The 24,747-nt window shown below is 30.3% G+C and overlaps 1 protein-coding gene across 1 annotated transcript in view; it reads left to right on the top strand.

The window, feature by feature from the left end:
• The first annotated feature begins 2,456 nt into the window (after positions 1 to 2,456).
• The window catches only part of LOC116771074 (uncharacterized), a 28,168-nt gene continuing 5,877 nt past the window's right edge, over positions 2,457 to 24,747 (top strand). Inside the window, exons 1-29 of the mRNA XM_061523255.1 lie at positions 2,457 to 2,514; positions 3,016 to 3,056; positions 6,622 to 6,738; positions 7,099 to 7,229; positions 9,634 to 9,723; positions 10,022 to 10,186; positions 12,452 to 12,556; positions 14,913 to 14,978; positions 15,381 to 15,507; positions 15,949 to 16,129; positions 16,385 to 16,497; positions 16,605 to 16,744; positions 16,850 to 17,488; positions 17,563 to 17,757; positions 17,977 to 18,114; positions 18,475 to 18,642; positions 18,720 to 18,803; positions 18,870 to 19,020; positions 19,145 to 19,673; positions 19,752 to 20,059; positions 20,121 to 20,348; positions 20,425 to 20,515; positions 20,585 to 21,139; positions 21,214 to 21,337; positions 21,403 to 21,617; positions 21,830 to 22,047; positions 23,018 to 23,203; positions 23,491 to 23,611; positions 24,341 to 24,469. Of these exons, the coding sequence (XP_061379239.1) occupies positions 2,457 to 2,514; positions 3,016 to 3,056; positions 6,622 to 6,738; positions 7,099 to 7,229; positions 9,634 to 9,723; positions 10,022 to 10,186; positions 12,452 to 12,556; positions 14,913 to 14,978; positions 15,381 to 15,507; positions 15,949 to 16,129; positions 16,385 to 16,497; positions 16,605 to 16,744; positions 16,850 to 17,488; positions 17,563 to 17,757; positions 17,977 to 18,114; positions 18,475 to 18,642; positions 18,720 to 18,803; positions 18,870 to 19,020; positions 19,145 to 19,673; positions 19,752 to 20,059; positions 20,121 to 20,348; positions 20,425 to 20,515; positions 20,585 to 21,139; positions 21,214 to 21,337; positions 21,403 to 21,617; positions 21,830 to 22,047; positions 23,018 to 23,203; positions 23,491 to 23,611; positions 24,341 to 24,469 (5,413 nt within the window). The remainder of the gene's footprint in view (positions 2,515 to 3,015; positions 3,057 to 6,621; positions 6,739 to 7,098; positions 7,230 to 9,633; positions 9,724 to 10,021; positions 10,187 to 12,451; positions 12,557 to 14,912; positions 14,979 to 15,380; positions 15,508 to 15,948; positions 16,130 to 16,384; positions 16,498 to 16,604; positions 16,745 to 16,849; positions 17,489 to 17,562; positions 17,758 to 17,976; positions 18,115 to 18,474; positions 18,643 to 18,719; positions 18,804 to 18,869; positions 19,021 to 19,144; positions 19,674 to 19,751; positions 20,060 to 20,120; positions 20,349 to 20,424; positions 20,516 to 20,584; positions 21,140 to 21,213; positions 21,338 to 21,402; positions 21,618 to 21,829; positions 22,048 to 23,017; positions 23,204 to 23,490; positions 23,612 to 24,340; positions 24,470 to 24,747) is intronic.

Genomic DNA, 24,747 nt, shown 5'->3' with positions numbered 1-24,747 from the left:
AATTAGTGTTCAATTTATATACAACTCACTTATTTATTCATAACAGCTGTCATTGTATTTTATTTCAATCACTAGGAAACATTTTTAATGCATAAAAAGTATTTCACTTTATCATTCATTTCATTTAATACAATTTTTAATGATGAATAAGTTCAACCAGACAGTTTTCTTTTATAAAATTCTATATTAAACCAAATAAAGCATCAGCTTAAATTTAAACCGATTTATATGGCACAAAACAGAATATTTTTTTTTATTGTTGTGTATGTCCATTCATATTTTTAATTTAATTTTTTTTTTTTTGTAAATAAATATCATACATTATCGTTCAAATACTTTTTATACAATTTGTATAGATTTAAATCAAATTGAGCCGAACTATATAACAGTACTAAAACATTACTTGGAAGTATAATTATTTGGAATTGCTACAAAATACGATAATTTCTGAAACAATACAATTAATTTCGTTTATAGTTATATAAATTATTGTCGCCTTTGAATCGAATTGTTATTTACTTAACTAAGCCATAAACTGAACAATTACTTACAACATTAATACCTAATAAAAAAATAATCAAACAAAATTAAGTACCCAATTAATCCGCAACATTTAATTACGTAATTATTAATTCCGAAACTCATAACGTTTAATATATTATTTAATAACCTTAATATTGCAACGTTTATCATTTTGAAGTTATATTTATTTTAAATAAAGGATGTACGTGTATTGTTGGTGTTGTTTACAATTTTTAAAGACCCAACTTATCTGCAATATCACATTATTTCAAAGATTTAAAAGAACCCTCGATGTAATTTTATATAAAAACTTAAATTTTTCCGGAGACACCATTTTACGTTATAAATCATCCAATAATAGCCCTATTTCGTAATCTCCGCTCGGAAAAAAATGTTACTTGGCTTTTAAGCGAAAAATAGGAAAGCCTCAACGGTATGTGAGAGATTTAATATTGGTCGTACATGCTTGCTCTATGAATATTAAAGCTATTCTGATATTGAGTGAATATTAAAATACTGATATACAATAGTATGATAGGAAAGAAAAATGACTGTAAGTAAATATTTAAATTTTAAATTAAAGTGTATGACGATTGATTAGCGAATATTTTCATTTTTAATAAACAAAGTTTTGTTATTAGTGTTGAAGTTATAAATCTGCATATTATTAATGTATCGTTTTTCCAGTTCTTGTAACTACAAACCACACATATACTAAAATCCTCGCATCAAATAATCAAATGCTAGAAATTTAGATTTGAATTCTAGTAAAAGAATCATACCTCATCGTCCCCACTTGTCCAAGGTACTGATAATCTACTAACAAACGGATGGGCTCTGAGCAACGACTGTATACAGAAAGACCGAGGTACAGAGCAAATTGGTAAAATGGCAGAAGAAACTGAAAAATGTGGGGTTGAAGATCAGTCAGACCAAAACTGAATAAACCTTCTGTGATTTTGGGCGGTGTCTCCAATATTACTCAAATTTTCTCAAATGATTTATCCGGTCTACTCCAACTTTACTTATTTTGAATATATCTTGAAAAACGACGATGATAGTGACCCGGGCGTTGCTACTCGAGTAGTGTATAGTATACAAGGTGAAGTTCGAAAGTAGCATCAATTAGGGAGAAATTGAAGAGGGTAAGGTTTGATTGGTACGGTCTGGTTATTATGCAAAAGGGACTTGACGTTTCGAATGGAACTATGAGTATGAATGTCAGTGGTCATGTGGAGATGTGACTGAAAGAACAGTCAGCGTAGGGATGACGGGAGATAGATTGAAGTGGAGAAGGAGAACGTACTCTGCCAACCCCAACGAGCGTGCGATCAAATTATAATTTTTTATCTTTTAAATTTAAGTCTGTTTTTGTTTTTTATGCATTTTTATATAGAATTTTGTGATCTTGAATAGGTTTTATTTATATCTCAATAATTACTGATTACTGTTGTAGTTGCAAAACTAATATTTATGTCTTAAAACAGATACATTATCCTTGTAGCATATGAAATTAAATATACTTTAAAATCATTATCCTGTTATTTTTTCTCTAATAAAATAAAATATTTGACAAAAATAAAGAGTCAAGGTCAAGTCAGCTTATAGTTACCATTATTGACTTGATACCACAATCTAATAGAATCGTCTGGTATAAATATAAATGAGGGAGAGTGAGGGATCAGATTCCTGCTTTTCTTTCGGCTTTTTAAATGTTATGAAATATGTTTTTTGTATTTAACGTCCATAAACAGAGTTTTATTTTACAATCTTTTTTATAACTCGCAATCTAAAGACTTCTATATTTTTTTCTGGCGAAAACGTTCAACTTAATTTTGAAGCAGATATTCAAAGTATTGAGCTGAAATTTTGTATACAAATTCAGTTTAGACGATAATGCATGGTTTAACGTGTGACATCATTCTTAATCCATCATGGCGGCCTATTCAAGGTGGCTTATTAGATGGTGTATTATTGGTATTATCAGTATTGGTATGAAATGAAAGGGCTATAATAAAGTAGTCGAAAAATATGTGTAAAAGTGTAGAAGCTTGTCGAAATATATACTTTTATGGATAACCAAGTAAATTAAATAATTTGATGTGTTTGATTTTATGTATAAAAGTATTAAAACTAGTACCTAACATTTAACTTAATAATTGTGACAAATAATGGACTTAACTTTATAAACCTTAAATACTTAGAAGAATTTTGTAAAAATTATGATTAAAAAAAAGGTTTTTATTTTAATTTTTTTTTTGTACATATTAAATAAGTGTAATTCAATTAATTAAATATTTAATAATAAAGAATGCTCATCTTCTAATTCAGGCCAAATTTAATTTACATTATTATTTTTTATTTAATCTGCGAAACTCTACAGACGAATTTCTTTAGCCTTGAGTTAAATTACTTTAAATTAAGAGTACAAATTATTGGAAGTATTTACGTAAAAAATATATTTTTATTACAATTGCAATTTTTGTTTTTAAGGTGCCAGTGGCGGAGGTTCGGGTGTATCGGTTTCGACACAGGTGAGCAAACAAAAACAATTAATAGCAATAATCCTCAAAACCTTACAACGTTTAAAGTAAGAGTGGTTTGTGTAAACGTTATAACATTTTATTCAAATTATAGCAAAAAGAGACTGAGCTCTTTATAATCACAATTTGACATAAATATTTTGTTTTTCACTTTTTCTTTCAAAGATTGCTTCTGAGAAATAAAATAACATGTAGCTTCCATCACTTAAAATGAATTATTTAAAACTCTAAGACCATAAAACAGGAGACACTATTTAATATACTTCAGTAGTGACTTAAATACCGTAATTAAGCACTAAGACGTCAGCGCTGTTATAGTTCCTTAGAGACAAGAGTAAGTATACAAAGGGTAAGTTCGCTGAAGTTTGTTGCACTTACGTGGGCTTTGTAAAGGCACAACGAATCAAGTAGTATTTCATCATAAAGTCTCTTATAACATACAAAAACTAAACTATACTCATTAAAAATACCTAAAGTTTAGAATAGATTAATGTCTATTAATATTTCCTGATGAAAATCTTTAAATCTATTAACTTACTGGATTATTTTTTCAATAAACGTCCGCTTTATATTTGACAAAAACAAAAAATCTTAACATTACATATTGATATTCTTAATGCAATGAATTTGATAGAACTTTTTATATTCAAACTATTTTAAATCTCTTTGTACGTTTAATTTGTATTTGAAAGTATATTTTAATCAATACCTACAACGTAATTTTATAGGTTTAAGATAAAAAACTTACAAATCGTGACTATTAGGTAGAGTGTCGTGATGCTCGATTTCTTCGCTTTACTTTGACCCCAAAAAGATGTTTGTTAAATATTTAATGTTATTAATTAGCGGAGAGGGAAGCTAAGTATAGAATCTTTTTACTCTTACGAAAGTTCATCAGCACTACATTGTATAAAGTTTTTAATCCTGCGTCATTTTATGTTACATTTCAAAAATCTTTAATTGAAATGCCAAAGACAACTTTATTTTTAAATGTATCAGGAAGCTTTACTGATTATACATACATTTCAAATAACAATTTGAAATCAATAGTATATGATTAATACAATTAATTGTCAGTTTTTAATCATTAAGACACATTAATACGAACGTGTTGTATGTCGTATCTCGGTAGAATGTTTCTTTTAAAATTTTATCACTATAAAAATATCTTTAAGAAAAACAGTTCACAGGATTGTAGCACAATTAGACCGAACATGGACTCCTATCGATTTAATTTTTGTATCTATGATTTTATTTTTAATTCAATGAAACCTTTTGAACCATAGGCTGATTAAAAAAGAACTTTATGACATTTAACTTATCTTTAAAAGAAATCTTTTGAAAGATAATTTAATATTTAATTTTAGTGCAATCATATTACAAATTCTGTTTTTTGTTTTCGTTTTTGTAGATAAATATCATTTTAATACCCTTTTAATTACGTTACGTTAGACGCCGATTAGAGAAATTAAGATATATACTTATAATTGAAAAAATATAGATTTATTTCGATGGTAGTTAAAATATAATCTGAACTCATTCAACTACTAGTAGTGACAAAAACATGAATGTTTGATTTGAGTTTTAAAATGAGTGTCGAACAAAAGAAAAAAATAATGTATGAAACCTTTTTTTTCACTCTTTCAAATAGGTTTATAAAAAACGAAAAAAAAATTAATTCACTTAAAAGATGAAAATGAAAAACAAACTGCGTCCAGTTATATTTTTCATTAAAACAAATAACTGAAACATGAAAATATCGGAAATGAATTAAATCTTATACGAGAATATTTAAATGGTTAAACGTTAAAATTTTTAAACTGTAGGAAAAATCTGCTTTTTTTGATTGTGATTTATATACTGATACAATATATGGTAGTGAAATCCAACTCAAAATAATTTCTTTTCAAGTTTTCAACATTGTGTTATATTCATAAGAATAGAAAATCCAATATCGGTGACAGTATTCAAATAAAAGTAAGGACCTGGGACAATTTCTGCGGTAGTAAAACTGATTTTGAACATTCTTGATCTCTACTTTATCATTACTATTATAAATTTTATTACATGAAAATTTATTTATTACTAACTTAATACGTATACAATAAACAAAGACTTATCTATTAATTTTGTACTATAAATATGTGTTTCCTTCAGTTTTTCCAAATAATTTCTTGAGGAACCAAAATTTTAATAGAACATGAAATATATTGTGGACATAAAACGTAATTGAATGGCATTCTTTTGGGCAAACTCTTCTATTCATTATATTTTATGATATGCTGCAAACGATCAGAATCAGCATTAAGTGATAAGACTCCTAACTTCTCAATAATTTTAACAATTTTCAAGCAAATATTTATCACAATAAGATGTTAACAACAATTATTTCGCAAAACACCATTAAATGTCCATGGCTAGCCATTGTCATCAAGTCGATCATCTTATTTGTCATCATTAAATAATGCACGAAAAAGGATTTTTTTTGAGTTATAAAGCGCTTCAGTAAGCTGAGTAATGAAAAAAAAAGTTTCAAATTGCCGCTGGCTTCTTATATTAAAGAGATATCAGTGATAGTAATAACAACACATTTTTTTTATTTAGCTTTATATTATAGAGATACATTACATAAAACCATTCATAATAATTTATGGAGACCTAAATTTGAGGTTTTGGCCTAATAACTCTTTTAATATTAATGATACGACTACTTTAGAGTAAAGAAAGGGTTACAATTATTATTAGTCTTACCTAGGATGAGAACACCTAAGTTCATAAATACAAGATATGATAAAATAATAAATATTTTTTAAAGGATATTACTATAAATACAAATGGAAAAAAAATCTCATAAATGCGTTAATTATATAGAAGCTGCAAACAAAATACTTTGTGTAAATATTGTGATACGTCAATAAAGAGAAAGATTACATATTCCTCGCTGCATAATCGCAACAAACTAACCACGGGCTTGTGGTATTCTATAGCAAACACATTGAAACTCATATATGCGAAACGACACACATTTGTTTACATGACGCCTACGACATCTAGAAGCAATGTGTTGTTTGAAATTAAGTCCAGAATGACACAATAACATACAAGTTTAATTAAGGCTTAATAACTAAATTTAAAGATTAAGTTTACTTTTTTTATTATTCATAATGATTACTACTAGATGTATTAAGTAAGAGATCCATCCGGGTAGCAGAAATTGTTATATATAAGGTATCAAGTAATTAATATTAAAATTTTACTGATATTTGTTCTAGTTACGGAGGTCAGAAAATTTATTATTTACCGCAACATCACTCTATAGCTACCTATTGAATAAATTTCAATCAGCTTTTTCAAATGACGAAAACTATTTAAAAACTTATATCAAATGATCATATAAATATAACATTTATATTTCATATCAGGTTATGGATCACAAAAATATTTTGCGCAGCCATCTTTTCATGACCGTTTATTTACTAACATATCGAAATTTCTTTCAAAAGCAAAACTAGTAGCTAACTGTCGCTCGTAGCATTTATTTTTATTCTATTCATAGGCGGACATAGCACATTCGGCAAAAGGTTACGAATCGGAGGATGAAAACGCGGGCAGAAAGCGGCAGAAGGCCAGCGACGATCGGCCAACCAGCAGAACGACAATGTATTCCAAACAGGTACATAATAAAAACATAAAGTTTGAAGTTGACAAAGTAGGAACATAGTTTTATTATAATTAATACAATCGATCACTTAAGAACATTTAAGAAAAACATTCAATACCCAAATATATAGAAAATACAAAGTAAACCTCTTCTATCACAGCCAGGAAGGTTATATCGACTGAGCCTATATCATATTTGATGGATGGGACTATGCAACCGAAAAATAAGATTTGGCTTCCCTAAATATGAACACATTTCATTTTCAATATTTGATATATGATATATGAGAGTTCAAGTATAAAAAATAGTATATTTTCCTAAAACCCATTTTTCCTTAACAATCTTTAGCAATATAATTTATCATCTCAACAGGAATTTCGAGAGCAGTACTGCATCAACAACAAACAATTGGACTTGTTGGAGTTGGAGAAGTCCAAAAAAGACAGATTTCTCGGCTGTCTCTCACAATATCACATCGAGAGCCCCTGCTCCAGAACCAATAGGTAATAAAATACAAGTTTTCAAAGTGTATACTATGTATAAAGAAAAAAACAATCTTCTATCGCTACTGCCTAAGATCACATGTTCATACAATGAGATCTAAGTTTTCCACGAGTATTCACTTAAATGAAACTAATATTTACTTTTTCGGATTACTAAACGTTTTTTTTTTATTTTAAAAATTACATACTCCCAACGTTTCAGTTACTTTGCAGCAACCGTGATCACGGGCAGACGAGATGTGATACAAAGTAACTGAAACTTCGGAAGTATGTAGTTTTTAAAATAATAAAATACGCGTAGTTACCCGAAAAATATTAGTTTCATTCAGTCTCTTGTTTAACTCATCACATAATAACAAATTTGATGCCAGAACAGTGGTATAAAAATAATTAATATCGATGATTATATAAAAAATACAAATATTTTGTGTACAAAAATATAGCGCACTTCATAAGGTCTTAATTTTTTTGTAAATCTACTTTTCACAGATTAATTAAATTAAAAAAATATTATATTACTGATTATACCTATTCATATTTATTTTTATAAATTAAAAAAAAATCCCTTAAATTTAATGAAAACTTTTCTATTATTATTAAAAATCACTTCTCTTTTTGTTATTAATCAAATGAACGTATATTAAGTTAGACTAAATGCACCTGAAAATGCTATATTAATTGAATTATTAAATATGCAATTCTCCATATTGTACCGAAGTTACTGTCATCAATAAACTGTATTCATTGAAATAATTATTAAATATCACCGTTCGTGACAATATGACTAAAATTAATTCAGGTGAATGATATTAATTTAAGACCGTGAAAATTTACTTTATATTTCGTTTGTAAAATTCAAGTGAACGATGACTTAATCGAGCCCATAAATCCACCAGTGGATCCGATTTCATAAATCTAGCACCCTTAACTACAGTTAAGATTGTTAATTTCTAAAATAAATTAAACAATAACGACAACAATAACTCCCTTAACAAAAGAAAGTTATCGGTACGTAAATTATAACTTAAAATATATTAATAACAGTATAACAGAATCCTCTATTAAATGGAAATCTTGTCTTATCTAATAGAACCAGATCTCTATCGATATATCAATATTATTTTGCCCCACACAAATTCAAAACAAAGCATTTGGTTGCGACAAAGTCGAAAGGTATTAATCTTTAGTCAACAATAAATCGTTGCTTCAATCTTTTATATGTCGTGTAGATGTATGGGCCATTGAGATAAGCAAGGGATCATCGAATTAAACGGTTGTCGGCTAGCAACAGTTTCATGTTTTGTCCTTGCCTTTTTGTGTATGAATTTAATGTATATATCATTTCCTCTTTTGTTATCAACATTGTTTCTGATTCGAAAAATATTTAAATTCAGGTGATTACAGACAAACAAAGAAAAATATTAAGTTTACAATTTTATAGATGAAATCATCATTATTATTCATTTATAATGAAGTAATATTTATAATTTTGTTTTGGCAAAAAAAAATTGACGGCAAAAAATAAGTTCCATCTTGCTTACTAGTTCATTGATTTTTTGTTAACGTGTGTCAATATAGTAACAATAAAAGATTAATTAGTTGTCTAAAATATAGCAATTAAATATCATCTTATAGGGTGTATAGTACTTATCGTAGCTATAAGTAGATTATTAAGTAGACTAATGAAAGAATTCACAAATAAGTGGATTAAATTTCATAAAAGAAAGAAGATAAAAGTGATGATATACTTGATATAAAACTAAATTACTAGACTCTCTAAAGTTAGACTTTGAAATGTTAGTGAAATAAATTTTAATGTTTGCCTCATAACAAAACAGGTGATTTTAAGACTACAATTAATAAATGCGCACTTTCTGTACAATTAAATGACGTAAGCACCACTCCGCTAGCATTCCATTTCTCGATTTAATTACAAGAACAATTTGTTAAAACGAAAAAAATTACAGCTTAGCAAAATATGTTGGCGCTCTACTCCAAGATAAATTGCTATGTTAATTAAATTAGAACAGGAAAAAGTGTATATGACCCCTGAGCACTTTTTGTCAATGGATCCTTGGGTCTTAAGCCCTTGAGGTAACAAATTGAACTTGTTATTATTCTGTTCCCCCTTAACAGTATTAACGCTGGAGGCCAACTAGCTTTTGCTGGTTATATTTTTTGTCACTTTTATTCTTTTAAGATAAAAGAAATTAAGAATTTAATTAATAAAGGTAATAAAGATTTTCTCCTTTATTAAGTTATTATATTTGTAGCCTTTTATTTCAAGTAATAAAAGATATATAAATGTACGTCTAGATAGAATGGTTATTTTCCATCACAAGAATGAAAAGTGTAAGTGATATTGTCACAAAACAACTTTGCAAAAAAGTCACTTTGATTTCAGAGCATCATTTTTATCCGTGTGCGTCCGTCGGCGAGTGCCCTCAGATGAGAATCTCAACACCGATTATGCGCCCATCCAGAGATACCCAAGGTATGTTTTATTTTCATCCCCATATTAACAGCATATTAAATTAAGACTTAATGTTTTAGTGATAAAAATAAACGTTGTAATATAATAACACAAATGTTATCTACTACTTTATTTTTTTTATATTAATTGTGATATAGAGAAAATTTTATAAATTATAAAAACTCTTTCGGTTCAAATTCGCAGGGTGTTAATAATTCGAGGTTATTGATGAAACTTTTACTTAGTAGATTGTTAATATTAAGTAAATAACTGAATATCACTGTAAGACTAAAATTCCTAAAGGTATGTGACTCATCAGGTTCGGGCAGCCGTCGCCCGCGCCGCCCGAGCTGTGCGCCCATGACGCAGACCTTGAGTGCTCATACTTTAGACGACGCCCCCGGTCTGTTTGTAGCCAGCCGGACCCAAAGCGGTACACCTGGATGCCTGAAGATGAAGATTTCACGAGAATGGAATGGCCTCAGTGAGTGACATCGGACTTTGCAACTATAGATTATATCTACTCAGGATTGGTATCACTGTAAATTAATAAATAAATCTCTCTTTACAGCTTCTTCACATCTAAAAACTCTTAAATTTTTCGACGAATTGCTTACACTTTTTAGTTTCAATATTTTTAAAATGTGAAATAAACACACAAAAACATTTTATTAAATGTATGCAAGCACTCATAATAAAAAAAAAACTCAAAGAAAGGAAGATTGTTTGCTTAGCTTAAGAACGTAATAATTTATAACTATATAATACATCTATTACAAAATTGGATTATTTAAAATACTTTTTAAATATTTAAAACTTAACCAGGTATTGTACAAATATTTCACGAGTTTTCATTAATTAAAAGTATTTTTAACATACCACAGGTAATTAATAATTTTGTTTAAAAAGTATTATTGATAGTTCACTTTATTTTACCTTCAATGAAAATCATTTAAAGTCTTCTAAAAGAGCCTTTAAAATTTTCATAGCTCTTTAGAAAGCCTGAACGCCGTCCACGTAATTGTTTTCTAAGCGACTTGTTATTACTTTAAATTTTAAGCCTGCTCTAACAATTGAATAGAAAATAAATTTACCTCGTATAATTTTAAGTAAAAGTAAGACTGCTTTAGGTTACGAATAATTGACCAGATAATGATATTCTAAAAACAGAGCAGTTTAATTAATTTAATTAGACAACCGTATGAAACAAAACTTCAGAGCAATCAACGAATTCACCGCGTGGGTATTGGAACCATCACGTTGCAGGGAGAGGAACATCAACAGTGTCTGGGACTTGCGACCCAGATGTAGGTTTAAGGGCGACCCCTAACTAACGGGCGATAAAAGTTCATCTCCACAGCACAAGCTTCTTTCCCTACCTAACTAAATTTGAAAAGAACCTTAGTATAGGCCCAAGTCTTTAAGTAGATTGTAAAGAGATTTAGCTGTTATACCTATCGCTCCCATTTTTGCTGGATGCAAATTTACGACGAACCTATTCCTAGTGAGTTCATTAGTGAGCTCGTAACACTAATTGAACTTGATGACATAGTCTTTGGTGATGTTGGTTTCTCAAGGAACCATAAGCTGTATTAACACAACGCGCTTTAAAATTCTCGAATACAGAAATATGTCTGGTCTGGAGGCAAACGCACCAATATTTTCTAGGTGGAATTTGTATGGTTTCTCGTATGTATCCATCATTATAGTCCAATCCGAAGACGCTTGACTTTTCATTTTATAGCTCTTGTGCCTCTTCCACAAAACCTACTGATCGCTTGTTTGTGGTTATTTCCCTACGCCCTCTGGCTACCCAAAGACAAACCACTTCACGTATGATTTCCATAACTCTATCGTGACCACGCGAGTATTTACTGCTATCCATGAGTACGTTCTATCCCAACAGCATGTGTTTAGCAGTTTCAACTGCCTTCAAGCAGATATAGCAAGTATTTTCAGTACCTTTACCCCATCTTACTAAATTACTCTGATCTGAGAGAGTAACTTGGAACGCATTGATATAAAATGTGAGCAGTGCTGGCGACCAATCATGAATTAAAGTATGCCAGTTTAGTGCTAATGGGATTCAAAAATCTCCTATGTCTAACCACTCGTTCTGTATCTCTAAACTCATTGCATGAATCTTATAATTAGCATTCTCGTCTTGCCGTCATCTATCTATCTATCTATACCTTCTTACCTGATCCTTACCCTGCTCTGTTACTTTGTACTCCTATCATACACTGTTTATGGAATTGTAATTTAAATATAAAATAATAGATGAAAACACAATAAATAATAAAAACAAGTACAATACTCGCAACGTCTGAAGAAACCTTTGATTTCCCCAGCGTTTTTAGGAATAAGGAATATTAACTCCCAATCTGAATAAAATTAACTTCTTAGACCTCTTTGATCTAGTGGGGTAAGGAAAAAAGCATGAAAATCTTAGTAGGAATGAATTTTAAACAGCTATCATTATCTAGTTAAGAATAAACTGTTCCAATGATTTCGATGAGAATTTACGCTTAATAAAGTAACCTTATTCTCAATACAATAATGCTGATTGATGTTAATAAACATAGATTATTTTAAGAATTAAATAAAAAAATCATAAATACAAAACTAAAAAAGTAAAAACCTTTTCATATTTATGGATAAAATTTACATAAAAGTTATGTAGTATTTTAATGTTACATTAGAAGTAAAATAAATATGAATCATTATTTGATGAATGTTTGTCTTCTAGATCGGTAATGGAAGACAACGCTGGTTGGCCTCAAGGTTACAATGCAGACCAAATCGCGTCTGTTGGCCGTGGAGGGTCTTTACCCAGACCGCCCTCTATAATTCCGTGAGTATAGCATAATAGATTACACAATATTACATTTGATATTCATAGTTGTTAATTATCTTACGAAGATGTTTTTATATTTATGAAAAATCCTTTAAAAGGTCAGATATATCGATAATCTAAGTTTTCTATTCCTGTAATAAAGGTTGCACTCAATTTTTTTATAATCAAGATATTTTTAGAAAAGATATAACAAGGTAACACGTGCGTTTAAGGGTTAATATAACATCAATATTGCTAGACACGGAGAAAAGAGCACCAAGTTATTTTACCAAAAAAATGTACAAATAATTAGGAAAACTAATTTAATCAAGTAACCAAAGCGCTTTCAATCCAAATATATGAGCTACAAATAAACTTACAAAGGTACTTGAAATGTGATGTGATTTAGCTAAACTATTAAGTTTCTACATCTGACATTCATTTTGGACAAGTAAAAGATAAAGAGTTGCATATCTGTTTACTGTCAACTTTGTATACCAAACCGTTTTTATGGGTCAAAACCTTGTCTAAAGTACACCACAGCGTTTTGATTATATCCTGAGAAAAAAGTAATTCTATTAAATACAAGACATATTAAATAGAAAAGTAATTACATTTCAAACAAAAATGCACTCTTATGTAATTTTTTCCATTGTTATGAATGCATAATTCCATTTTTTTCCGTTCTTCGGAACAATAGATTTTATTAATATACTAGCTGCTACCCACGACTCCGTCTGCGTAAAATAAAACAAAAAACAATTAAAAAACTATGCGCCTCGCTTCCCACTCTCGGGATCGGGATCGGGATAAAAAGTAACCAAAGTTACTAGGTAACCAATAAATGTGCCTACAAAATAAGTTCAGCCATTCAAGGGATAAGCCGGAACAAACAAAGAGACAGACAAAAATTGTAAATGTTATTTTGTTGTATGTACCTTATAAATAATCATATACATATACATATAAAAAAAAACGGTTATTTCAATATTAGAAACAGACAATCCAATTTGATTTATATGTATAGATTAATTTATTAAAAACTATAAAAGAAATGTTGCCGCGCTGAACGAATCATTTATTTTATTCCGTTTTTTTTCTATACAACGTCGAGTATTGAATGGTACTGAATGACAATGTACCGATTCGTTATTACCTCAATAATTTGTTGTCTCGTGACATTCAAAATATTGACCTCTTTAATTATTATAGTAACCAAAAGGACTAATTTATATTATATATTGAGTTCTTGGTACAATTTCCGAAAATTTTTACTTACATATAAGATGTATCGCTCGTGATATTATGAAATAAAACTCATAAAACTATAATATAGAAATATTACACTTTATTTAAAACTCTATTTATATTCACAAACCCAAAGATTAACTAACAATAACTTATTCTAAATAATTTAATTATATCCAAAACAAGAGTTATAAGACTTTGTGTAACCGATAGAGAACTTAAGATGATTAAATTTTCCCAAATCTTAGTAGAACTCGGAGACAGATGAATAATAATTTTGTATAGAAATTTATATAAAATAAATACGATTGTCATAATTGTATTAAATTTATAAGAGACTTGAACGAAATAGACTAAGTTCGGGTATTCATTTAATTGTGAGAATTAGATTAATATAACAGTTAATCAGATCTTATTAAGAACTTTAGAGACTTCTCTATCTTTATAATCATAAGGCATATAGGCACTTTAACTGTAAATAAAATTTTCCAGGACATTTGTATGAAAATTAGTTAAGAATTTATATGTACCTATCCAAATATTTTGTGACAGGCAGACGCCAAAATTATTGTTAACGAGACCTTAACCAAGTTAATCCGTCTATTCATCGTTACGGATACATTAAAGATCTTAGGCGATAACCCTCATAGATTCCTCGATAAACCTAAACCCTAAGTAATTAGGTGACACTGAGAGTAATTTGATATGCAGATAACATCTAATTTACCAAAATTGGGATTGCTGTTTTAATATTTAACATCATTTTAAATATAATTAGAGATAAAGGTTTGCATTGCTATCGAAAATAAGTTCAGTATAAAAGTTTCTAACTTATTCAATAATTTTTATTTTACCAAATACGATATACATAACTGGTTACATTTAACCAAACTAAGTAATCATTGAAATATTTTATATCAATGAATGAATTAGCAAATCTTTGCTTTATCATACATATCTATGGATCTGTATTTTTCTGGAAAAGAAATTGGAACTTTATTTTCATAATCCATAAAGTAGATAATGATTTTATACAAAAAACAAACCACAGCTATTTCATAGCATAAGAAAAAATTTCATTTTAATTATTATTAAAGTTTTAATGAAGAATGGTATGTTCTACTAGCTGCCCTGCCCACACTCCGATACCTCCGCCACCCCCACCACCGCCTCTCACCATACCACCGCACAGGTACTTGTAACTGTTTAGCTGCATTCAATTTAACATATACGACATTGTTTCAGATTAAACCATACATAGTTTAAAATTATTTTAATATACGAGGTATTTATAAATCACGTGTTGTTTATTTAAGCATGGTTCGTTATCTTAACTGTTCTATTATTAAAACAGTACTGAGGGAATAATTAATTTTCTACTACTGAAATTGAAACTACTATTAATGGTATGTTTATTCATTTGCGGCGAAGGAGTACACTTAGATCTTAGGGTTAGTTAACCCAACTACACTGTATGCATTCATTATGTCCTTAACAGCACAGCTATATTTAGAAATATATTACACAGTAGTGTTAACTACGTCTAAAAGAATTTAAAAGCTTTTATTTGAGATCTGTACTATAATTATTTCAGAACAAAACACGTATCATTTGCTCGTTCGCATACACTGACCACTTTCGACGATTCAGTTATGCCAGCTGCAGTCAGCGGTCGTTACCGACGAGATTGCGAGAGACTGATCGATGGACGCGTTGTTAAGGTACCTGGAATACGTTCACGCGTAACAAATAGGAAAATTATATACAGAAAGTTTTAATTAACTTATAAATGAGAAATTTAGTTATTTTCAATGTTTCATGGGAATGTATTATTTTATTCGTTTCACAGATGTCTTACTTAGAAATTTATTCTTCTTCTCTCATATAAATTGCACAGTACAAAATATATTTATGGAAATTAAAAATCTATTAGGAACTGAAATAAAAAATATTATTATGACAATTTCGAAGAAAACTCATGTTCTACAATACAACAAAACTTTGTTCAGGAATTTAAATCCCGGATTATATTTAAGTCTAATGGCACGCTCGAACTCAGTCGTGATTTTTTTAAGCAATGCCAAAGTTTTTATTAAATTGAATTATTTTATTTTTTTGCAATAAAGAGAGAGACGATTTACATGATTATATCAAATTCACAGCAAGAAAACAAACCGTACGCGACACTGCCAATAATGTTCCAGCCATTTCCACCGTATCCCCAATATATGGCACAGCCGCCAGCTCCAATACATTACCCGCCGCCAATAACACCGTTACCGGCTCATGCACCAACTATAATACGTCCCACACAAACTGAAGCTCCGAAAGTTGTTGTTTTAGGTAAGTTTCGTATAATTAAACGAATAAAGTTGAAATTTTGAAGAATCAAGATGGGTCGAAAATAGCAGAAGAATTAACAGTTTTTGATTTTAGTAAATTTATCTTGATTTGTATTTATATTAAATTCATAAAATAAAGACAGTAAGTAATTTATCAGAAAGAAAAAAGATGTGATATAAAAGTTTTATATAATATAATAATTACAACAATCTCCATTTATTTAATAAAGAATTAAGCAATTGTTATCATTTTTAGATTCAATAAAAAAGGGTGTAATGAGGACACAAGCTACTCAGACTGAGGTTTGCCTGGGACGAAAACCTCTTCCACCTAATTATTTATCATTAAGTCCTCGAACTATTAAGAGGGTAATATAATTTTAATAATTTAAGATATTAAATAAATTACTTTTTTAAGTATTGAACACGTTGTTTTGAGTAATAAAAATATTTTATATAAATTTCTGTTTCAAAAGGTAAAAATGGTAGCAGCAGGAGTTCAGACAAATGGTTTTACTGTGGGTGTAAGAAGATTAACTAAATCATTTTCGGAGGTCGGCGGAGACCGGTTAGTTGGTCGAGAAGGACAAAATGAAGTTGTTAACGCTATTGAAAGGTAATAAGCAGCAAATTTGAAACGACTTTTACTTATATCTTCAATTAAATATAATTTTTATTTTACCCATATAAACGTTACGAAAATAAATTTAAAAAATTACAGTTTAATTGGTCCAGAACATGAAAAATTGCATAGAACCCAATCGGAAGAACCGCCACGATCTCCACGATCTCCCACTGTGGTTCCTTCTTTTCCCTTAATGCAAAGAGGAGACTCTGATGACGTTACTTCATCATCTGTAAAGTCACTGGCATCATCATCACAGGTTGACAAAACGTCAGAACTTAGCGTCTTACAAAAGCAAACTCAAGAATTTTTTCAGCAAAACTACCAATTCATCCATGAAAGCGATCGAGATGACACCATTGATGACGATATACAAACTATAGAGAAAAGTATGGCTTTAAATAGGCGCAACTTAGAATATTTACAGCAGGAAATAGCTAAACAGGCCAAAAATGAAAGGTCGCTTCGATCCATATTATCTAAAAGCACAAGTGATGCTTCACAGAAGACTGTAAATTCTTCTCATGTTATCTCGAAAACATCTACGTTCCAATCAGAACCCTCAACCGAAACTTCAGCTACTACTACCGACGATAGTGAGAAAAATGAAAAAGAAATAATTATCGATTTTGAACCAAGGCCTGATGATGAAGCCATTCCATTTACAACATTAAAGAGAAAAACAAAAAGAGTTCTGCAAAAAACACTATCCGAAGGAGAAATATTGCTTGACTCGTATGTATAAAAAATATTAAACAAGCAGTTACAATAAAATTTATAAAATGATCAATCTGTCTTCTCTGTTTTAGAAGAAAAACTGAAATAAATTCAAGTACGGAAGGAATAAAAGATGCGCCCATAGTTATGTCTACTAGTCAAGAGAACATGACAAAAGAAGATCGTGAACGTGAAGCCTTATACAAGCAATACATTGCCCAAAACTATAATCAGACGCCGATAAAAGATGAAGGTATCTTCGGTTTTGAACCTGATGGATCTTTCAGGTAATATTTTCATATCTGTTATATCAGTAATTTAGAGTAGAAGAGCAAAAAATTTACCTAGATGAAATAGGTGCACTTGTTGACTAAAACTATGGATTTTTTTTCACTACTTAAATAGCGTTGCAATTAGCAAATTTATGCCTTTTTTTTTTCAAAAAAAAAAAAACAAAACATCTGCTTTACCTTCACTCATTTTCATTCATATAACTCTCTTCGTAGTTCTTCAGATGGAAATGCACCATATGAGGACTTTCATGAAAAGTATATTAGTTACAAGCATGAACCATTTAGAATTCGAAGCGTAAGTTTTGAGGAAAAATCTGAAAGATGTGAAAGGGAAGAAATTCCTTTGGACAGGTAAGTTTTTGCTGGCTGGAGATGAAATTAATAGAAACAAAATTAATATATCACTTTACAGAACACAGTGCAATAATAGCTTTGCTTTAACCTACATTTAAAAAATATTTCTTTTCTCTTTTATAATAAAAACCCTAAAACGTTTGCAACTTGGTACAAAAGTTTTACCTAAAATAGTGGTGCATGAAACAAGGTTACTAAAATTTTTGAGGATTGTTTGATTTATTATGAAATACAATTGATTTCAATTGACATTTTCGAAAATTTCTTAGTATTTAACCTTATCGTAAGCTAATTAAATATCTAACAAGATATTTGAATACAATTTATTTAAATTTAATATTAAAAGTAATTTTTTAGCACTGCAAAATCGAGTCCAGCGTCACCAGATCCAGTAACCTGTGATGTCGAAGTAGAACATAAATCAAAACGCTCGGTGATAACTAACACTGTTACTACAATACTTGCTCCTCTTGATAAACTCTCACCGTGTGCTTCCAGTGAATCTCTTACAGTTGACCATAGCAGGTACTAGATTAACTACAAAAATATATCACATATTTTTCCAATTATTTGTGTTATTGTGTATTCAAAATTCATTTCAGAGATCACTCTGATAGTATGTGGAATGAGTCACAAACAACAGTACTACAAGTTGATTCTGGGACAGATAATGGAACAGTTATAAGGTAAAATAGATATATTTATTTATAAATAAGATTGGAAAAAATATTCTTACAAAATTCTAATTTCAGTTCTTCCGATCTCAGTTCTTTAGCTACGTCACCGGGTGCTTTGGCATTATTGACTCCAACTTCTAGAAGAAAACAATTATTACTATTGCAACACCAACAAAGATCTTCATTAGACACAGATGCATTAGATGAAGAATTTGACGCATCACAGGTAGCTCTTTAATTTTAATTTTACAGTATTTTCAGTAAATGGGCGATATGTTCACAACTACATTTAAAAATGGATAAAAATACGTGACATTACCATTACTTGCGTCACAATTGTTTATTTACAGAGTCAGTCACCAACATCACCTCGAAATAAATTAGATACATCCAGTTCAAGCTCCGCGCAACCGACAAGAGCTTCACTGTCTCCACCTGCTGTTGTTCCAAATATTCAACTACCAATAACAAAGCAACCAACGGTTTCTAAAATTTTATCTCCAACGGCTCCTATTAAGCTTAATCATACTCCAGCTATTGCTATCACTCATCCTAGTTTGGATTTATCTGATGTGCCATTTAAAAGAACTCCAAGTTTCATAAATAAAAAACGAGAAAGAGCACTTAGCCCTTCACGAAGACAGGATTTGAGAAGAGCTCAACAAAAAGAACCAAACGGAGCAATTCCCAATAAAATTTTGGAATCTCCTACTGAACCCCCATTATCCAAGCCCGCTAGCAGCGAAACAAGTTTAGCTAGGACTGATTCCGGAAAAATTAATAATACAGATGTGTCTGAAAGTACTACAACAACTGAAGATTATGTGACTGCCAATTCTGACAGCTCTAAAAAAAGCAATAACAAAAATCATAATCATAGTAAGTGTTTGTAATAGAGAAACAAAAAAATGTATTATAGGATTTTAATCGTATTTAATTTTAAACTCACATTTTCAGATTCTGAAAATAATAACAAAGTCCAGGAGGGATCATCTTTTGAAAGCGCTTCTAGTTTGTATTCGTCGACAAAAACTGATAATGTTGCTGAAGATTTAATAGTCCCAAGCTTTTCACCTCCTTTAGAAATAAGTGATGATTTTATGGTGCCGAACTTATCTTCCCCACCATTGCCTTTATCAGAAAGAATACCAAAACCGTCTGTAGAGAGATTTGAGGTAAAAGTTGATATTACACCTATTGCTGATTCAAATAGAAGAAACAAGACTGATCCTATTAAGCCAAAAGACGACCTTCCAAGGAAACCTGTAAGTACCGAGGAGTTTTCTTATATTTTTCATAGCCTTTTCTACAACATACTTTTTTCAGAATATTGGTGCAAGTCGTGATGCCATCAGCGGAAAAAGTAGTTCAAGTGGTAGTTACAGCATAGGCGGATCGAATCCAAATGTAACCGAGCCTAGTGATGAAAAAATTAATAAAGAAAAGGTAAAGAACGCTCCGGAAACAATAGATAAACAAGATATGAAACTTAAGGAAGAGAAAAAAGAATTAAGGACTAATAACCGAAGGGAACAATTCGTTCCCAAATTGGTGGTAAGTTGTATTGGCTAAGAAATACATTTGTAATACTTATATGTACGAAAATATTTATCTTTTTTGTACCGTTCAGGGGTCCCTATCAGATGATGAGAGAAGTGTGCATTATTCATCTTCAGGTTATTATGAGAGTCCAATAGAGGATGATGATGATGGAGGTTTAAGTATGCCAAGTACTAAATTACCTTGTTAACAGTATGCAACAAAGTAATATGAAATATTATTGTTTTCAGCTTACAAGCACTCCCAAAAATACAGATCATCGAACAGGCCAAAAGCTTGGTTATCAGAAGAAAAAAGAAGAAAGAAAAAAGCTTTCACATTAGAGTTCTCTAAATCTTATGATGATTCAATATCTACCTCTCAAGATGATTGGGGACAAAAGAGTAAAGAACCAGATATTGTCCGACCAGAACGTAATGTTTTTAAATATAGTTCTATGAAATCATCGCTAGAAGAAAAAGTTAGTGACATACGTAAAAAGAAAACTCATTTTATAGAGAAACCTAAAAGTGTTCAATCGTCTCCACGAGAACCGGTGGATATAGAAAAGTCTATTAAAGAGAAAATGTTAAAAGAAAAAGATAATGCCAATAAGAGGCCAGTAGAAAGGGAGAGATATGTAAAACGCACTAAGCTCAAGGCAAAAAGCCCGACGCAAAATAAATCAATTGATAACAACTATAGACAATCTCATTATGACCGTCGTGATACATTGGGTTCAAATATCAAATTGCATCTTAACATTCCGACATCTGACGATTCAAGTGAGCAATACAGAAAAGATGGTACATATTGCGTAATAATTTATTAAATAAACATTTTAAATTTTGAAACATTGTCAATATTTTGAAAATTACAGGACTTGGCAATGGAAACGTTTCTCCTAGAAAACACAGGCGATTACGTGATAGTCCCAGAAGAAAAACGGGATCTAATTCCAATAACGCTAAGTCACCAACATCAAATAATCATACTTGTTACAGGTAACGTAAAAAAATATTTTAATTTCTTATTCAGTAAACAGCACTATCTTGAATACTTTTAACAGACCCAGAAGAAAAAGTGGATCCAACGAAAGCATATCACTACCAGGAAGCCTGCCACGTAGAAAGCAATCTATACCGACAGTTCCATGCTTAAGTTCTTTAGAAGCTGAAGATATTGAAGCTGCGAGAGCTCTCTCAAGAGCTGGTTCAAGGCTAACACCTCTAAGATACCTCAAAAGTCCTACTGCTTTACCGAGGAGTAAAAAATCAGAAAAAGGTCAGCAAAAAAGTTCTGTATTTTCTAAATAAAGCATTTTTATTTTGGAATAGGATAATTTAAAGCTGGATGTACTAAAATTTTCAATTCGACAATCGCATGAAGTTGGAAATTATTTTAAGGTATATTACTTGACACAAAATAAAACAAATTAACAATATCAAAAACACAAATTCCACCTTCACACTCAAAACGACTCACATCACTATCAGTTTTTGTAACAACAGAGGGAAAGTTTGCAAAGGCGGCCTCAGCAGAGTCCCTACGTTCCGTTTCACCAGGATCCGACTCCGTCTTCTACTCAGAACACACAGAGCATGGCGATGGTGACGAGGCTCGTGCGCACTGCCTGCACTGTGGGAAGGAGGTGCATATTGTGACTGCAGCCAACGAACACGATGCTAGTGCTTCGAGAACTTCACAAACTGATGTAAGTTGGTCATAAACGGTTATTATGAAAGTTAATGTAAAATTTTAGATACTTACTTATATTTAATATAATATGTATTTTAATCTTTTTTATTACAGTTTCATATTTATTAGTTTGTAGTCCTCGATGCAAAAAGATAGGTGTCATAAGTTTAACGTCAATATCTATGTGTGCGTGTGTTTGTCTGTTAATCTGTGTCATTGTCATTCTTTGTCATTTCTTTCTCAATGATCGTTTTTTTTATTTCAATCTGCTACTTTTCTTTACACAACTTCCACCTTCTTTATTTCGTAGCTTTTCCATTTTATTATTTTCCGTCAATACATCTTCTTATATCATTAATAAAATTGTTAGTTAATTGAATATCCCCCTTCTTTGTAGGTTTAAAGAAAAAATAGTCCTCGAAGACTTAGGAAAAGTGTTGTTGAATATTTTGTATTCAATTTGACTTTTATATATTTATCCATATTCGATATCCTTTTACGAATAAATGTATTTTATTATTATTATAAAATAAAATCATTAAAAACAATCAATTAAACATTCATAAATAATACAGTGAAATATCGATAAAAATAGTAGACACTATATAAAAAAGACAAAAATCAAAAATATATTGAAAATAAAGTACAATGAACGGTATAATAGGATTTAGCGAATAAAATTTAAATAAAACTATTAAATAATTACGGGTTGTCTCAAAGTATCGGTCCCTGATCACGGTTACTACAAAGTCGTCGATATGTTGAGTAAAATAGTAAAATCTTAAATAAAATAATTAAATCGCGAAGTACAATCTGAATATCATAGTATTATTATATATGTAATGGACGATTTGTTATATAGAAAAATATATGATTTCTAATAATCTCCGTATAAAATACGATCGACATTAAGAAAGTCCACTAAAAGTGAAAGTTAGGTTGGCCATTATTCAAATTAAAACTGAACAAATGAACACTTCAATTAGGAGTCCTATGCGGATGCAACGCCAGACATAGTACCAGCACCCGCTGGTTTTGCTGACTCGCCCTCTTGTGGAGCCGCGAAAAAGCCTGCAAGCGGAGCTCGTTTGTATAAGAAGCTTGACAAAAGATATCGATCCGAAGATAAAACCAAACATCATTATAGACATCGTCAAGACGTTCGAGCAAAGGTTAGAAGTATTTCAGCACATTTACTTTCCTTGCAGTCGTTTGTTAATCAATTATAGCGTGTGCTTTTTATTTTGTTATGGAAAAGTCGCCATTTAAAGGGTCGAAATACATGTCTTCGATAGGCCATAAAATACCTTCTTAATTATTATTTTTCCCTAATAAAAACAATCGTTATTAAAATATTGGTGTGATAAGTAATACCGATACAAAATGTTTATTTATAATACGTTTCTAGAATTAAATAAAACTTGGTTAATAAAACGCAAATATTCTTGATGTGTTACAGTCGGAAGAAAGGGGTAAAGATGTGTATGAAGGGATCGAAAAGCCTCAAGATACAAGAATTGCTCGATCAGCTGGTAACAGTCTTGACAAGCTTGCTACTAATACTTCGGGTGATCCGGATGGTGAGTCATTTAATAGAAAGCAAACAACTTATCGAATTCAATTCGATGGGATAATTTGGAGAAAGTGTATGGCATTGTTTTAGCACCATAAAATTCTATATAATCCTATTAAAGTTGATTCAAATCGAAATTATAATTTTAATTCATTGAGTAAGTATCGCATACAATTGTGTGTGATATACAAGTTACCATATAGAAGTGAGAGTACAATGAATATTTGTAATCCGATTTATTCATCAGTTGCACGGATAAAGATAAAAGCCATTTCGTAAGCTCGAAAATTTGCTATTTAATATACTTAGGTGCGGGGTTTTCAAATTCCAGAGATTTTTCATATTCCAAGCGTTGTTAGCGTTTGTTTCTAAAAAGAAAATTTCTGATATAAGATGTAAAATTATACTTAATAAGTTAATTATAATAAGTTAATGGATTATTTAATAAATAATAATACTTACTTTAAAAGCCAACATGACTTATAGGTATGTAACAAAAGATATGTATATTTTCTGAATTCTATATGAGATTAGTGTTTTAAATTTTATTGTAATTATGTAATAAAAGCGTTCACTTAGCATGACGCTTCTGTTTTCGTATTTTACCTATTGTTCCTGTCTGGATTTATGATACTAGTATATATTATCTATTTTAAATGTATTTCATATGTCTATAAAACTACTAGAATTATAAATAGCTTCTAGATCAAAATAAAAGAGATAATGCTAATTTTAGAACCAGAAGAATGTTCTGGCAGTTCCGAAGGTGTTGATGAAGAGAAGGGAGTTTATGCGACACCGTGGTGGTGCGGTAACTGGATATTGTTATCCGAAAACAATGATAATTGGTCTCGAATACCTCCAGGTAAAACACATACAAAAACCCGTTATTTATAGATCGTGTTATGTTCATTGCTTCTTTACGGCGAATACAATAATTATAACTGATAGCTGGTTGTGCAATGGAATGTACATTCATTTATTGATTATGTAGTCTCTGATTCAGACATATTTTTTGTTTATACTGAAATACTATTGATAAATTAAGTATTGCACCTTAACGAGACAGAATATGATTTAGACATGATGTATTTCGTGAAGTCGGCTTTTCTCTGACATAATCAATTGGAATATGCTTAAAGA

Source organism: Danaus plexippus, chromosome 17 (assembly GCF_018135715.1).
Source record: "Danaus plexippus chromosome 17, MEX_DaPlex, whole genome shotgun sequence".
NCBI classification, from domain to species: domain Eukaryota; kingdom Metazoa; phylum Arthropoda; class Insecta; order Lepidoptera; family Nymphalidae; genus Danaus; species Danaus plexippus.
The sequence above is the reverse complement of the archived record's forward strand: the minus strand, read 5'-3'. Positions and strand labels throughout refer to the sequence as shown.